The sequence below is a fragment of the Manis javanica genome, chromosome 18 (assembly GCF_040802235.1).
Source record: "Manis javanica isolate MJ-LG chromosome 18, MJ_LKY, whole genome shotgun sequence".
NCBI lineage: Eukaryota > Metazoa > Chordata > Mammalia > Pholidota > Manidae > Manis > Manis javanica.
This window is the reverse complement of record NC_133173.1, coordinates 5,510,310-5,527,571: the sequence shown is the minus strand read 5'-3', so window position 1 is coordinate 5,527,571 and position 17,262 is coordinate 5,510,310. Positions and strand designations below refer to the sequence as shown.

Genomic DNA, 17,262 nt, shown 5'->3' with positions numbered 1-17,262 from the left:
CATTATCACACAACACGGGGCCTCTGGAAAACTCCGCTGTACGCTTGTGGGAGAACGACGTGGGGTAGATGGCAAAGAGTGTCTGAGTGTTACTATGAAGATACATTTCATCTTCTGGTCCCCCCGAAAGGGTCTTGGGGACCCCAGGGAACCCTGGGCCACTATCTTCAAACCACCACCTTGGTGGTAAGGGCCGGGAGCAGACTGGTAAAGATCGGGCAGAGGGAAAGGGGAGATGGAAGGAGTATCATACAGGAAGACAAGGTGGTACCGGGGGCTTCCTTGCAGGAGAAGAAAAAGAAAGACTGGAAAACGATGCCAAGGGTTTAAGCTCCCAGAGATAGGAAAGTCAGTGGAAGAGAAAAGCATCTTAGTTGAAAATGGGAGAAGAAACCAGTGGACGGGAAGAGTTTGGAGCTCTTAGGAGCTGGGCTGGAGCAGGGCTGCAGGTGGGCAGGGAGAAGGGGTCCTAGAGGAAGACAGGGCAAGATGAGGTCCAGGAGCCTTGCAGGTGTTTGCCTTGGGGTTAAGGCAAGATGCCTCTGCAGAGAGAAGAAAAAAAATGCAACTAGGAAAAAATGAGAGAAAAGTAATACAAATCATAGAATAAGATTTGCATCACACTTACCACGAGCCCGGCAATCTGCTGAACACCTTACGTGGCTCACTCACCCCGCTGAACCCTCACGACAAGGAGGAAGTATGGGGGAAGCGACTCCTTAGCAAAGGAGGTGTAAGAGCTGGCAGCCCAGACGTGGAGGAAAGGGGTGCCAGCGGAGCCGGGCGCATTTGGATTCATACGGCAGGGCCTGGACGGGAGGCGCACAGCTTAGCTGGACTGAGGGGCCAGGTGCCTGACTACATGCAAACCCAAACAGACCAGCCTGGCTCCTCCCAGCTGCTCACTTGACAAAATGCGATCATTCACTGTTAAGTAGTTGCAAAAATACATCTTTTCCACCTGGACAGAAAAGACCAGACAAGTGAGGGGCTTGGTGGAGCTGCTTCAAGCCACACGCACCCTATTCAGTCCTGCCTCCCACCCGGGCCCCGGCCTGCTATCCATCCCAATGTCTCAGTGGCCCCACGCAAGCCAGATGGTGCTACCACATTCAAGCTGGTGGGAGAATTAGGGGAGATGTTTGGATGTGCCTGACGCTTCCAGGCGCAGGCATACTAACTCCTTTATGATTCATTCCATCTTTTTCCTTCAGGATCTGATCCAACAGAAGGAATGCACAGTGAGACCTGGACGCTCCTCCAACCAGAGTCTCCGGGAAACTGCAGAAGAACCTTGAGATTCCACCTCGTCCCTCAGGACATTGCCCTTAGAGGGCAAGATACACACAGGCAGGAAGCACTTTGAGGCTCAGAACAGTGGCTCCCAGGCACCTGACTGTGCAAAAGCCCCATCGTCCTCACGGCCTGACAAGAGGGTTCGAAGAGAGAGATGGGCCAGAAGCCATGGAGGGATGCCCTGGGTCTAAACATGCAGTTCTGTTTGCCCTCAGATCAGGGGTCTAGCAGAGGGCCCTCCAGCCAGGCCTTCAGGGGCAGGCTCAAGGCACCCAAGGCAGGGATCTCCCTGTTCCAACAATAACACAAACACGTGTGAGTAACACAGCGGCAGCTGCTTCAGGGCAAAGCTCACCACCACCCAGCCCCGGCCCCAAGGCAGCCTGGGGCTTGATCACAGGGCCCAGGGCCTTCCCACGGATTCATGTGGCCCATCCGGGCATGCGCACACAGTGGCTTTTGCTGTGTCTGAATGCTTAGCAAATGCTGATTCCCTCCAGCCATCCCTCTGATTTTCTTCTCCCTCCACAGCAGCAGCACTAACAGAGGCAACCCCGGGGCCAGGCAGTGGGCAATGGGGAAGGGACCCAGATCTGCTGTCACGGACAAAAGCGTGCCCACGTGGTCAGCCAGCCTCCTGGAGGCAACAGCAGTCAGACGGTAGGCAAAGCCCACGCGCAAGAGCCAAGCCGCACCTGCTGGGTCACCTGGGGCCAGTACAGTGGGCTCAACTGTGTCCCCCCAAAAGGATACATCCAAGTCCCAGCCCCCAGTACCTGTGGACAGGGCCTTCTTTGGAAAGAGAACCTTTGCAGATGTCATCAAATTAAAGATCATGGATGACATCATTCCGGATTAGGGTGGGCCCTAAATCCAATGACTGGCATCCTTCTAAAAGCAATGGGAGAGATGAGATGCAGACAGGGTCAGCAGCGCTGTGAGGATGGACGCAGGGACAGAGGGACGCTGCCACCAGCCAAGGAACACAGGGGCCAGCAGAGCCGGAAAAGACAAGAAAGGAGTCCTCCCACCCCCACAGGGAACGGGGCCCTGCTGACGCCTTAACTTTGGCTTTCCAGCCTCCAGAACAGGGAGAGGATCATTCCACTGCAGGAAAGCCTTCAAATTTGTGGCATTTGTTAAGGCAGCTCTAAGAAACTAATACAGCAAGTAACTTAATTCTCCAAGGCCCTGTTTTAACTTCTGTGAGACGGGGGTAATGACACTCAAGCTTCCTTCTCATAAATCTCACAAAGTTATGAGGATTAGTGATAACACACGTTAATGTGCTCTGTGAAATAAAGGATGCTGTAAAGAAGCCAGAAATTATTATTGTTATAATACTATTATTCACATGAATGTCTAGTGACTTTAAGAGCCGTGGAAAGTGGTCATGGCCCAGACTGGGAGAAGAGAACGGCCAGAACCAGCCCAAACCCATCCCTGACCCTGAGTGAATAGTTTACCAAGTCGATTAAATCTGCAAATTATATCAGAGGTAATGATCACTTTGCTTTAAGAAAATGAAATACTCCAATCTGTTTTAATGGTGTCTGCTTCGCACATGCAGAGTATGAACAGAAGGCTGTTCAAGATATACTAATAGTCATTAGGGTATTTCTGGAAGGTTTCTGTGCTGTGTGATTATATCCTCTGGTGCTCCTTGCCTTTGCCTAAATTGTATCACAGGATTCAGACTCCAAGCTTCTTTTCTTTCTTGTTCATTCTTTATCTCTCAGATAATCTCTTTGAATCTTGCTCTGCTCTCCGACCACAGACAGTTCGGGTCTTCTCTGCAAGAAAACACCATCTTGCCATAACCAGAAACTTCCAAGAGCTGTCTGCAATGCCAGCTCGGGTTTCTTCAAACCAGTGCCACTGAAATAGTTCTGGCTACTTGAAAGCAAGTCTTGAATGATGCTTGCAGTTCCCTCAGTAAAAGAAACACAACCTGGACTTGTGACAGGCCAGGTGATCCGCCAAAACCATATCCTTCATCTCACAAAAGTAAATGAGAAATTAGTCCAGAAAGGCTCCGGCACATCACAAGGGCTCTGAGATGCTGGCTTGTCTGGGGTTTTTCCCCCATCATTCCTCTCAGGAGCCGTCATCTTGGGAATGGTTTCTGGAAGGAGACGCTAGACATGTGTAGGCTGCTAAGTTTTGTAAGGGAAGGGCCTCAGTTTTTGAAAGCAGACCTGTGTGGTGGTAATGCTAATAATCCTAATACTAATTCCCAGAGGGACCGTTTACAAGCTATATGATCTTGGACCAGTTGTTTAACTTGGCCAAACCTCCACTCCCCTGTTTGTGAAACCAGTTATAAAGACACCTCCCTTGTGGGATTTGTTCCAAGGATGAGACCAGGCCTCGTTCATGTTAGGTGCTTAATACATGCCTCTTCCTCCTTCTCCTCTACACTGGAAAAGTCACAGACACTCTGCCCTGCCAGTGGGGAGCCCCATCCATACCTACATCCCAGATACTCTTGTGGGGAAGGGCTGGTTGGGGAAGGCAGAGACCCTCAGTGACAGAATGAAACGTGCTAAGAAATCACTGAATGCCCTTCTCCTTATGCAGCAGGTCACTCAAAGCCTCGCACTTGTGGCTTAGTGACTGGCCAGAATCACTGGCTGCCACGGTACACAGAGCATCTTCCTCTGGCCTCTTTCCTCCAGGGCCAAAATTCTTTCTTCCTGGAAACACACGACCCACCCCCACACCCCAGCCCACAGGCTCCACTGGGCAGACCCTGGCAGTCTGGATGGCTCGTGGCAGATGGCGCCATGTGGACTAATCAGGAAGTCGGACAAGAAAATACCACCCCCTCTTCCACTTGCCAGGAACCGCGGTTGTTTGGGTTTTAATCATAGCCACAGCTAAGAGCCAACACGCAGCCCCTCCAGCCAAAAGATAAATTTTCCACTCTCCACGTTCAATTCTTCCTCAAGAAATAGACCCCTACCAGGGCGATTGCTCTTTAGAGGAGAGCTGCTTTATTTTCCGATATAATTTTTTTCTTATTTAACAATGTGACAGAAATGCAATACCATGTGGACACGCGGCTCTCACACACTGGCTCGCACTGGGGCACGTCTTCGTTCCTCCATAAGTCACGTCCAGCTTGCCGCTGTATTGATCCCGGGCAAAGATGAATGCAAAGTCCCAAGATCCTCTGGGGGAAATCTGACATTTTCTTTAAATATATATCCACGGAACAACTGTTTCTAAAACTCCATGAAACAGGTCACCAGGGCAGCACACCATTGATTTCGCATCCAATGATTTTTTTTTTTTAGAAGGTACACTGAACGTTTTCTCAATAATTCAGCCAACTACAGGCCCCAGATGTCCCCCAGGAGAGACGGCCCTGGGACAGATGAAGGGCCAGGCATTCCAGAAGAACTAGCTGCAAGACTCCCAAGAACAAGAGCCCCCAATAAGCTCCTCTGTGGCAGGACTCCCCATCAGTTCTAGGGCAGCAGAAGGAACTGCCATCATGTACTTTTTGAAAATCACTGTAGAACTGATCCTTGGATTGGAAACAGGTTGAAAAGCTGGGAGATGGCTAAGCGCAGTGGTCAAGACCATGAGTCCATATGCTACCACTTATTTAGTGGATGACTGTAAACAAGATACTTGACCTTGCTAAGTACCTTGGTGTCCCCAAATGTCAAGGAATTATAAAATTCCTCATAAAATCGGTATAAGGATCAAATTAAATAATGTACACAATTCAACAGGATGCTTGCCACAGGCCTGGTACCAAGTAAGACCTCAGAAATCGGTGCTAGCCGTGATGGGAACAGTCACGTTGATTTACCTCTAAGGCCTTTTTCACCTACAAAGATGGGAATGAATACGGCCACAGTCTGACATTCAGATGTCTGTGACACACTCTAGTTTGTCAGTGATGTATAAGCAAAAAAGTCCATTTATGTTACCTTTCTCTAAGCTCTGGCAGGAGTTTCTATTGGTGTACATCTGGATCTCAGGAATATGTGAGCAAAGATCTCTAATTGCTGTGTCTATTGTCCCCTTACCAGAGGGGTAGTCTACTAGGAGGGGCAAAATCCTAAGAAAGGAAAGCAACCCATAGCAGTATTGTCCTAAACTCTCCAACACCAGTAAAGACAAGTTCTGTACTTCCCGTATTCCTGGAATGGTCTTTTGAAGCATCATACGGGCACTGAGGTCCACAAGTGTAAGTAGGGTCCAAGGCCATCTCAGAGGGATAGGCTACTGGGGTGCTGGACGTAAATAAACACTGACCAGCTGGGTCAGAAAAGTTATGGCTACGGCTGCTCATCTGGACACTCTGATCTTCCCAGGATGAGAGAGAACAATCTGGAAGAGCCACTGCTTCCTGGTAAAGACAGTGAGCATTCTGCATTCAGTGACCTTGGCTCTGAGTGTCCAAGTAAAAGGGAACGCATGAGCAGTGTCTCTGGAGCCCTGACTCCCTAACTACCCACGCCTCAATGCCTTTTCAGTTTATTCCTTGATTGGTTCTCTTAACATGACATGCTGTCCTTTGTATGCAGAGATGCCCCCGATGACTCACACATCAACAGGAGTTATTTTTTCCAGCTGTGGACATGAATTTTCACTTTTCCATCCAACACTTGTTTGCACAAAATGGCTGGCTGGGGTAGGGGTGCAGTTAGCAGCCTCAGAATGCAGCAAGACTAGGCAGGTCACAGGACTGACTAAATGTGACGGCCTTGCTCACCCCACCCCACCAGGATGCCAACATTCGAGCCAAACAGACTCAGGAGATCGTGAGTGATCTCATGAAAAGGACACGCACTCTGAAGTCAGAGGCCTGGGTTCTAGTCCTGGCTCTGCCAATCCCCAACAGTTGGTCTATGTCTTACATGTCATTTGAGGGCTCAGAACCCTCACCTTAAAACATGGGAATATATTTTATATGTGAGGTATTGTAATAACACCTACCTGCCATGATGCTTCTGATGATAAACCTAAGGTCATGTAAATGAAAGCATACCTGATAACCTACTAAGTCATATATTACGAGTGTTACTTATTATAAACTGATACTCTTTACTATTATAATATCAATACTATTATCAATAATTACCTACAGATCACAAAACTAAGTTCTGCTCAGAGAGAGTCTTCTGAAATTTACCGTGACTGGAAAGAGCATAAGAAATCAAGTGACAGGGTGGCTCGCTCTCACTGAACATGGTACACCTTACGTCATCCAAGCCCAGAAGCCCCTTCAAGTGCACGCCCAGCCTCAGGCAGCTCTGTTGCCTGACACTTCTCCCCGCCCAACCTCTACCACCGATCTACTACTCGGTGGGTCTTCCAAACCAAACTTACAATTCCCGTAGACTCAGTGTCTGGAAGAGCTGCCACGAGAGAGTGGTGAGCCGGTTACTCGACAGATTTCTGAAAGAGTGACAAACAAAGGGGAAATTAAGGACAGATCTGGCATAAGTGACACTCTTGGTGGTGAACTTGGATATTTCATGTGATCCTGGTCTTCTTCTCCTTTGTCCCATTCTGCTGACGTTACATGTACCAATGGTCAAGGCCACCGATCAGGTCTGGAGGGGATCCTGAAGCCTTTTAAAGGGCAATGTTTTACAAATTTTAAACAAACACAAAATTTCCCCATTCATTTTTCCCATATCCTCTGACCACGGTAAAAGCTAAGAGAGCCTTTTGGAAGCCTGCCTCCTGACAGAACAGACTGCTCAGGGTACACAAGCCAACGGGTATTCTTTTCTATGATTGTTACTCAGGTATAACTGACATGCAAAAAAGCCATCCATGTTTAATGTGTCCATCTTGATGAGCTTCAAACACACAGTGTGAAACCACCACCACAAACAAGGCCATAAGCACGACCACCCTCTCTATAAGTTCTTTTCTTCTCCCCCTTTTCCCTTCCTGTGATAAGAACATTTAACAGAAGGTCTGCCTGCTTAACAAATTTGTTATACAATTTGTATACAATACAGTACTGTTAACTGTGCACTACAGTGTACTGTAGATCTCCAGGAGTTATTCATCTTGCAGAAGTGAAACGGTGAACCCTTTTGCCAAAAAGCATTCTTAATACTCACATGAGCAGGAAGAACCCTGCAGGTCACCTACAATTTCTTCTCGCCAGTCCCACCCCCAGCAAACAGGCCCATCAATGATCAAGACATCAGCCTTTTGTTCACACTTCTGTTCTGCTCCTAATGGTTATTTAATTGTTCTCATTAGGATGTGCAGGGAGAAGGAGCAGCCATTAGTCTTCCAAAGAAAGGAAAAAACACGCCCATGGTTATTACTTTGCCAGGCTCAACAGACAACTTTTGATGTGTTAACAGCCCTTAAAGGCAGCAGTGAGACACTGCCAGAACTCAAGGAGCACCTGGGAACGACCTACTCACTCTCGGATGAAAACGGAGAATGGCAAGGATCCCACTTAGGTAAATATCCATCCAAACATGTGTATTTGCGTCTATTAAACACATAGGTTAAAAATGCAAACACAGACTCCGATTTATACACACACGCATATGCTTACACGGGCACGTATATTTAGACAACTTCTACAGCCAAATATTTCTTGGGAGCCATAAATACCCTGCACTGCAGAATGGGGGCTGGACAACTGGTAAGGCCCCTCTGAAACTTATATCCAAGTTTCCAACAAAGAAGCACGAGAATTGCAGTTCGCTGTAAGTCAACGGAGGGGTAGGATGGGTGGGTGTGAGGGAGGGCGAGGGCACACCACACAGGGGCTCAGAGGAGCACCTTGGAGAAGGTAACACCAGAGCTGAGACGAGAGCAGTGAGGAGGTGGTGAGTGCCGGGGGAGGGCTGTTCCAGGAGGCGGACCAGCAGGTGCAAAGGCCTGAGGAACCAGGATGCCAGAAGGGACGCCGGTGAGGAAGGCAGCGGGGGCGAGTGGTCTGGTAAATAGGGAGACCCCACACCCACCTCGCTGGCCATGGCAAGGAGTTTGGGCTTTATTTTAAGGAGCAATAGGAAAGCATCAGATGGTTTTAGGTAGGGAAGTGGTATAACCTAATGACCATTGTTTACAGTAAGAGGCTAAGACAGAAGCCGGCCGGCCAATTAGGAGGCTGCTGTAGTTTTCCCGATGAGAAGACGGGATAGAGATAACTGAGCAGATGGGTTCAAGCGAGGAGCTGTAGGTCGTGCAGCCAGAACCTCCTACTGGACTGGATCTGGGAGAGGAGGGACGAGAAGGGCTGCAGAAGAATCACCCGTGGGAGGGGATCAAGACCCTCTCCTGGCAGATACTGAGTTTGACATCCAGAGAGAAATCAACTTGCCTGTTGCCTGCCTGGGTCTGGAGTTCATGGGAGTTCAGGCCAGGTGAGATCACACAGGGTGTGCACAGCTCATCACAGGAGCATATATTCAAATGCAATGATGACCTAAGGGACAGGGCTTCCCCCTCTCACTGAAGCAGCCCTATCTTTGGTGGCAGCCCATGATGGTGCTGGAGAGGCAGCCCCACTCTGAGGGGAAGGGGATGGTTGGAGAAAGGAAGGAAACCACAAGCAGGTGGCCCCAAGTTGACCGTTCCTTCTCCCCTGCAGCCAGCACTGCCTTCAGAGTCCCTAAGCCCCGTGCCCCTAGCTCAGCGCTCCCAGCAGGGTTCCAGAGTGCTGGCTGAGTGACAGCACAAGCTCCTCTAAAAGCTTGGAGACCTGAGCCAACCCACAGCCTCAGCTTCACAGACCCCTAACCATGGTCTGTCTTATCCTACACACTTCCTGCATTACCCAGTGACCAGACGGAACAGCGTGATAACAGAACCGCAGCACGACCACTTAAGGACCCGCTGGGGGCACAGCTCCTGCTTCCGGGATGCAGGAGCCAATCAGGCACATATGCCCAACAAGTCGCTGGCTTTACACCAGGTATTGCACGGGGAGCTAAGAACTTAGGGGCGAGGACAGCAGGTTTCAGGACCACTCTACAGGTCTCCACCACCATTAGCCTCTATGATGCTTCAGTGAATGTGAGTGACTCATCCAGGTGGAACTCTTCTGCTTTGCGTTGCTTCTCCTGGTTTACATCTTTGCACAAGAGCATCCGTGGCAGAACGAGTGAGCAAGGCCCTGCCCACCTTGAGGTTTTCACCCCATCCCAGCACGGCCTTGAACAGAACCCCAGCTTCTGAAGCCGAGCAGCAGTATGCTGTGAGTCAGCGGCCAGCAGCCCCGGATGTACTGAGTGCTGGGGAAGAGAGAAGCCAAAGCAGCTGGCAGGAAGGAGGCGGCCAACGACAGGGGTAATCCAGGTGAGGCGCGGCCCTTCCCGTCTCGGGGGGAGGAGCACCCGGGAGGGTTCTGGGGGTGTCTAAGGCTAGGGCTGCCAGCCACCTTCACAAAGGTTATACTTTGCTACACTAGGCGGAAGAGTCACGAGAAAACTGGATTCTGAGACAAAGAAAATGACAGCAATCTGGCAAATAAAGAATAAGAAATAGCACACATCCTTATTCCATGTTAGAGGGCAGAAGGGCGGGGCACCCGTGGTAGCTCCCCTCCTGGCTGGAGCCCCACCTGGAGGAGAGAGGACGCCTCACGCCCTCCAGGTGGACCCGATGAAGGAGCCGCAACCACCCCCGCCCTCCTCCCAGGCCCGCCCAGGGCAGGCTGCCCTCTCCTCCTATTGGAGGGAAAGCAGTCCTTACACCTTCTGTGGTCCAGCTGCCCTCCTGCCTCTCTGCGGCCACGGTCAGCACCTGCCATTCACCACGGGCTCACTAAGCACGAGGGACTGCGCTGAGCATTTGGCATTCATGATCCTCATTAATATCTACAACAACCACTCAAGGCATTGCTATCATCTCCACGCTGCAGATGAGGAGACTGGGGCTTAGAAGATGCTGTCCAAAGTTCAACAGCTCTGAGGGGCCTCACTGCAAAGATTAAGGCCATGGGCAAAAAGCAGCAAACCCAGGAACATTTGCAACCAACACAGAGACATGTAAACTCCCAGTACACACACACATACATGCATGGTCCCAGAGACCCAAGGAGTGCGGTGCACACAACCTGTACAACCACACAGAATGTCCTTCCAGGAACACGACAGAAGATGCCAGCCCCAGAGACAAAAACACACATAAGGCAAACATATATCTACCACAAGACAGGCTGGGCACTCCTCTGGCCACTTGCTCTCACGGGCATTTATAAATGCTCAAGGTGCAGAGCAAATGGGGAAGCTGAGGCACAGAGCTTTAAGAGACTTACCACTCACTCAGAACTCGCTGTCCTTATTCTCCTGCAAGCCAGTGCCTCACCTGCATTCACCTGTCAGCGGTTATTGATGGGCTAGTCATCAGACAGTTATTTCATTAAGACCCATCCTGCCTCTGGGCCCCAGGGCAGCCTCTTCCCAGAGCTTCCTCCCTAACAGATCCATTACCACCCTATGTGGCTTTTGCTTGGGTCAATGGCCAGTTGCCAAGTCACCTGACCACTGGAATTAATTTGGTGAGCAAGAGTTTACGAGATGATGCATTAAACCGTTTCCCAAAATCAAGCTCTGTGACACTGCCCCCAGATCCCTCATCTGAGACTATGAGACAAAGCCATTACATTTCGTCCTGCTCTCCCGGCTCTCTGAGGCCAGCCGCTGGGGCCCGGAGTAATGGACGATGCCGAGGCAGCCGCTGGGCGCTCTGGGAACAGGGTGCCAGACACACAGCTGGCTAACCGCTGACCCTCAGGAGGAACAGGGCTGAGACGGCCCCGCCCCTGCATGAGCTCCCCGGGGAGAGGGGTCCTCCAAGGCCAAAGCCTCAGGACAGAGGCAGCCCCGTGACCTTCCTAAAGGGGGCACACCACCGCAGCGAGCTGGAGCCCGCGATTGTGCAGGAAGCCGTCCTCTACCCTGGGAGCCCTACCGTCCAAAGGGTAGCTCAAGGGGGGCCCCGTTGCCAAGAGAAGCCAACAGATGAATTCTTCTGTCACTCCAAACAAACCAGGTCCTTCGGGGCCGAGAGCTGAGAAACGGACACTAAGCCCCGCCCACAAAGTGATCCAGGAGACGGGAGATCTGGAAGATTTCCTGGCTTAAGGGTGCAGCTGACATCTGGAAGTGCATCCTCTTCTCCTGGCAGAGGTAGGCACTGTGGGCAGGTCAAGTCTTAGGACTCAAGCGTGTAAGGGATTGTTGGCGGCAGGTGGCCTACCATCCCCGTGCTAATAAGCCGGACTTCTCACGCCTGCACCAGTCAGCCCAGCGTCCCCACCTCAACATCGTCGACCCTCTCTGTTGGGTCAGCCCTGCTCCCACGTCAGCTCCTGGACGCTCACGCTTCCTCTGCATCTCTCCTCAGTCCCTCTCTTTTCAGTTTTATCCTGTGTTGTCATGGGCTGAACTGTGTCCCCGCAAAATTCTTACGTTGGAGCCATAACCCTCAGTACCTCAGAATGTGACTGTATTTGGAGATGGGGCCTTTAAAGAGGTGAGTGGCATTAAATGAGGTCATTAGGATGACCTCTAATCTTATATGACAGTGTCCTTATAGGAGATTAGGACACAGACATGAGGGAGGCCTCAAAAAGGACCACCCCCTGCCCTGCCGACACCTTGGTCTTTGACTTCTAACCTCCAAAACTGTAGAAAATAAACGCCTTTTTTTGAGCCACCCAGCCCTCTGCTATTTTGTTATAACAGCTCAAGCAAATGAACACATTTGTCTCTTTTGCCCCAGGGCTCTGATGGCCAAGTTGGCTGCCCAGTGGTCCCCAGAAGCCCCCAAGTCATGATTTCCATGACTCCATCACTCTGTCTCTGCCCATTTGCTCCAGGGAACCAGCTTCCCAGTCAGGTTCCAGCTGCTAAGATCCAACCTGGCACCTGTCCACTTGGTCAGCTCCCCACTAGTCATATGCCAATGTCCTCCTGCAAAAGATTATTCAAAGGGAAAACAGAGAACAAGGGGTAGGTTCACCTTGCATCCCAAAGGTGAAAGCCACAGTAGCTGACCTTCCCTAGAGGATTCATTCTGCTGCTTGCAAAAGGCACAATTCTGAGCACCGTATGGGCTCTGAGCATTGAGCACAGCTAACCAGGAAACAAGATCCACCCGCTCCTGGTTGTGCAGCCTCAGGAGCGGTGGCTTTGTTGGCTGCAATCATGATGGTGTAAATCGTACTTCCTTTGAAGGTGTGATTCTTCCTTAAGATCCAACATCTCCTCAGCTGTCTGTCTGTCCTCTTTTAATTTTCCCCTTATCAGAAATATATCCTCAGTCTTCCTGGAGACAGCCAGGTCCCTCCCCTGCCTCACACCACCAGGATGCCTTTGCAAGTGCAGAAGAATATGGAGGAAAGGTCAAGAAAGGAGAACTTCCGGGGCACCAGCAGCCCCAGACAGAATTGGGGGAAAAGGAGCAGACCACGTTGGAGAGCACAGCTGACAGTCTACCGCCTGCTTCTCCCAGAGCCGGGGAACCTCCACCTCATCAGCCTTGCCCCTTGTGACTTTGCGCACAGTCAGTCCCTCACCAGAAAGACTGCAGCCTGCCAGGAGAGGCAAGCGGTCAAGGTGGCTGCCATCAACCTCCTCAGGTGGGAGGGGCGGGAAGCAATCTCGTCACCAAGACCTGCAGCCAGCAACCGAGGAGGCCCCATGAGCCAACGCCTGGGAGGCCAGTGCCCGTGGCCAAAAAGCAGGGGCTGTCACCCAACCTTCCTCTTGAAGACCAAGAAATGTTTTTCTCCATCATTGATATATTTGCTTTTCCCTCAATTAAATTGCTGTAAAAAGGGATGGGGGTTAAAGCCATTTGAGCCATTTTTATTCAGCTAAATTACACTGGATGGCGCATTTAATGAACTTTAATGGAGCCAAAATGCTTTCTCTAATCAAATCTCAAGTGACGTGCCCAGTGTCCTGACCTTGGATGAGGAGACTGGTAGGAGCTTTTCTCCAAGGCCCTGTGCTGGGCTGAACCAGGGTCTCTCAGAGTGTGTTCCTAGGGAAATGAGGTCTGAGATATGTTACTGAGTATTACAGGGGGGAAAAATTCACGTTGCTTAACAAATGTGGTACTAAACAAAATTAAACAGACTTATTTACTGCAGAACTTCTCAGAGCCTTTACTAAGGGAAGGATCTGACCTCCTGAGCCTCTCGAACTACTGGACCACGGAACTTCTCCATAGAGTTCCTAGCAAAAAAACATAACCCCACTTAATATATTTGGAGAAATAATTGTGGTGACAAGAAATACATGTCTGGTCTTTGTCCATGATTCCTGGCTCACGGCTCCAAAACCCTTGGAATTTCTTGAATGATAAGAACAACAGGAGCATCTTTGGTTATAATATTTGGTCTCTTGTCCTCAGTTCCTGAAATTCCTCAGAGAATGAGATGACTTTTGTAAATCTCTTAAAGATGGGGTGCAGGGGTTACTGACTCCGAGGGGGATGAACCATGCAAAGAGGGGTGGAACTTTCAGACCCAAGCCAATTTCCAAAGAGGAGAAAGGGGCTGCAGGTCGAACCAGTCACCAAAAGCCAATGATTTTCTCAGTCATGTCTATGGAATGAAGCTACCATAAGATCCCAAAAGGAGGGGATTCGGAGTTGGGGAACCAGAATGCTTTAGTGTGCCTCCGTGCCAGGCCCCAAGCTTCACAAGGACGGAAGCTCCTTTGCTCGGGACTTTGCCCCTTGTATCTCTTTATCTGGCTGTTGATCTGTATCCTTTAATGCCCTTTTAATGAACCAGTAATCTAATGAGGAAACTAGTATCTTAGTTCTATAAGCCACTACAGCAAATTAGTCAAACTCCAGGAGGGGGTTGTGGGAACCTCTGCTTTATAGCCAGGAAGCCAGAAGCACAGGTGACACCCTGGGCTAGCAACTAGCATCTGAAGTAGGGGTGGTCTTGTGGGACTGAACCCTTTACCTGTGGAATCAGATGCTGTCTCTGGGTAGGTAGTGTTGGAGTTGAGTTGAATTATAGGACACCCAGCTGGTGTCAGAGAAATGCTTGGTGGTGTGGAGGAAAAAACCCACACGTTGGAACTGGGTGCAGAATCGTTCATCACTGGGTGCAAGGTGAACAAGCTATGTATGGCCTGGGGGCCAGCACTCTGTTATAGCAAATACAGTTTTACCAAAACAGTCACATGCCCATTTGCTTACGCGAGGTCTATGTCCCCATTCTAGGCCCCAGAATCTGTGAATGTGTCAACTTCTAGGGCAAAAGACACTTTGCGGGTGTGATTAAAAGCATGGACCTTGAGATGATTATCCTTAATTATCCTGTACAAGGGACCTTAGAAGCGGTAGAGGGAGGCAGCAACAAGGTCAGATAGAGGTGACTATGGGAGAAAGGACAGCGATGTCATGTGCTGGCTTTGAAGATGGGGGAAGGGGCTGCGAGCCACAGAGCACGCATGGCGTCTAGCAGTTGGAAGAGGCGGTGAGACGGGCTCTCCCCTGGAGCCTCCAGAATGGAATGCAGCCCTGCCCACACCTTGATCTTAGCCCTGGGGGACCCCTGTTAGACTTCTAACCTACAGAGGGTAAGAGAAGACAATAAATTTGTGTTCTTAAACCACAAAACTTATGTTAATTTGTTACAGCAGTGATTGAATCTAACAGAGGTCACTTTTGCATTAAAGCATCAGAACTGAGTTGTTGCAACAGAAACCAAACAGCCCACAAAGCTTAAAATATTTCCTAGGTGGCCCTTGACAAAGAAAAAGTGACCTGATCCCTGGGCTAGCCCAGCACTTGCCAATAGAAACATCATGCAAGCAACATACACTATTTAAAGTTTTCTAGTAGTCACATTTTAAAAAGTGAGAAGAAAGAGTTAAAATGAATTGTATTAATATATTTTACCTTACCCAATATACACAAATTATCATCAGTTCATGTGATCAATATAAAAAATACTAACAAGATATTTCCTATTCTTTTCTTTTTCATGCTTTGTCTTTGAAATCCATGTATAGTTTAGACTCACAGCACATCTCAGTTTGGATTGGCCACATTTCAAGGGCACAGCACCCATAGGTGGCCAAGGCTCCCACACTAGACAAAGCAGTTACAGGTCATCTCTAGAAGCCCGGCGTTGACTGAGGTCCTGCTCCAGATAGGAGCAGCCAATGGGTGGAGAAGGGCAACTCCAGGTGCTCCGAAGGAAAGGCAGGTGCCCTCTCCCCAGGTGCCAAGCTCTACCAGATCCAGCAGTCGCATAGCTTCTCATAGGGTAAGCGGGGGCTCCGGTTGCCCCCAGGTACACAGAAACAGCACTAGGTGGCGCCTGTCTCCAGATGTCCTCTCAGGCTGGAGAAGGTCAGGGTGGGAAGGACAAGAGGGGGCAGGACTTGCCATGGGATGAGGCGGATGAGAAGGATGTGGCCACACAGGAGAGACCAGACTTGGGCACAGACTGCTGAATGTTTTTAGGATGCTGGGCCCATCTAACCAAGTCCAACCTCCACCTTGAAGCTCAAGCTTTTTCAAGCAATCACTTCAGCCTCTTGTTCCCATCTGCTCTCTCGTGGCCCACCTCCCTCCCACACCTTTCAGCCCCCTCCCCAGCACTAACTCTAATGACCCACCATGACAGATGGCACCGGGCTGGCCGCACCCCCAGAGCTGCTTCCCAGCGCCCCCCCATCTCCCTGCCGCGGCACCTGGTGCTCTGGGCACTGCTCATGTTCTTCCTTCCCATCCTGCGGGAGCAGTTTCAGCGGTTCTCGAAGTCCAGCCGGTGCCGCCCACTCTGAAACCTTCTCACCTCTTCCTCCCACTGCCTCCTGCCTGGGCCTCAGCTTGAGCCCACAGCTCAGACTGCCAGCTTCCACTGACAGCTGCACATGTATTGGCCTCCCACAAAGCCTGCTTTGCTTGAAAGCAAAGAGCCATTTCCTTCGGTTTGATAGACTTTATACTCCCTGGAATACAGAAAGTGCTCAATAAACGTGCAGCAAGTTCAATCGAATTCCCACAACAGTTGGGTATCCACATGGGTCTAGGTGCCAGGCCTGTCTCTGCCATGTCCATGCTCTGTGCCCTTGGGTAAGTTATGTAACCTCTCTGTGCCTCAGTTTGCTCATATGTAAACTGGGGATACTAACGGGGCATGTTCCTTTGAGCTGTGATGAGGATTAAGTGGGGGATGGCCAATGGGGTGTGGAGAGCCGCTGGCGCGATGCCTGGTCCGCGATAAACACAATCCATCACTGTTCATGCTGGCGCCGCTCCCTTTATCAGTCCATCTCCAGGCGCCCCTGCAGCTGTGACAGCCCCAGCCCCGTGAAGTCACCAGCAGCCCAGGAATGACCCCTAGACGCAAGCAGCAACACCATCTCAGTTCAGACAGTGACCCAGTATCCCAATGAGCCCCCCGGAGGAGTGCTGGCCTCGGTGGCCAGCCAGTGACAGCCCACCCCTTGCACGCCTGCCCAGGGCCTGGAGGCCCCACAGTCCAGGGAAGGGGCAGCCACTGCCTGAAGCTGGAGTGCCAGAGGGGTGGTAAGCTGGGGGCCTGCATCTGCATAGTCAGCAGGCCACAAGGCCCACGGGAGTGGCCGCAGGGCAGCTTTGTTCCACACGCTGTCTGCCGCACACCAGACCTTGAGTGTTACTACGGAGCCCATTCTGGGGGTTCTCTTCTTGGGGGTTTCTTTACAGGCAAAGTCACCGAAGCTACTTGCCCAGAAGCACATGAGCTCTCTCTGGAGTCCCGGAGGGTGAGGCCTGACAGACCCTGGTGCTCCCAGCAGCAGCCCCCTCGGAGGCCGAGCAGGCCAACCATGGGTGCTGGGAGACCCGAGGCCAGCGGGGAGGTGGTGAGCAAGGGCAGCACGGCCACTTGTCTCGATGCACCCAGCATGCTCCCCCTAAATACCCCGTAGCCAGACCACACGCCTGTCCTCATTCTGTGACCCACCCCCGGGATTCAAGGAAAACCTATGACTC

The 17,262-nt window shown here is 50.8% G+C and overlaps 1 protein-coding gene across 6 annotated transcripts in view; it reads right to left on the bottom strand.

Annotated features, from left to right (window-relative positions):
• Positions 1-17,262, bottom strand: part of NTRK3 (neurotrophic receptor tyrosine kinase 3) — a 351,764-nt gene that overhangs the window by 247,654 nt on the left and 86,848 nt on the right. For all 6 annotated transcript variants that reach the window (XM_073226998.1, XM_073226999.1, XM_073227000.1 and 3 more), the window contains one exon: positions 6,646-6,714. In XM_073226998.1, coding sequence (XP_073083099.1) covers positions 6,646-6,714 — 69 coding nt within the window. The remainder of the gene's footprint in view (positions 1-6,645; positions 6,715-17,262) is intronic.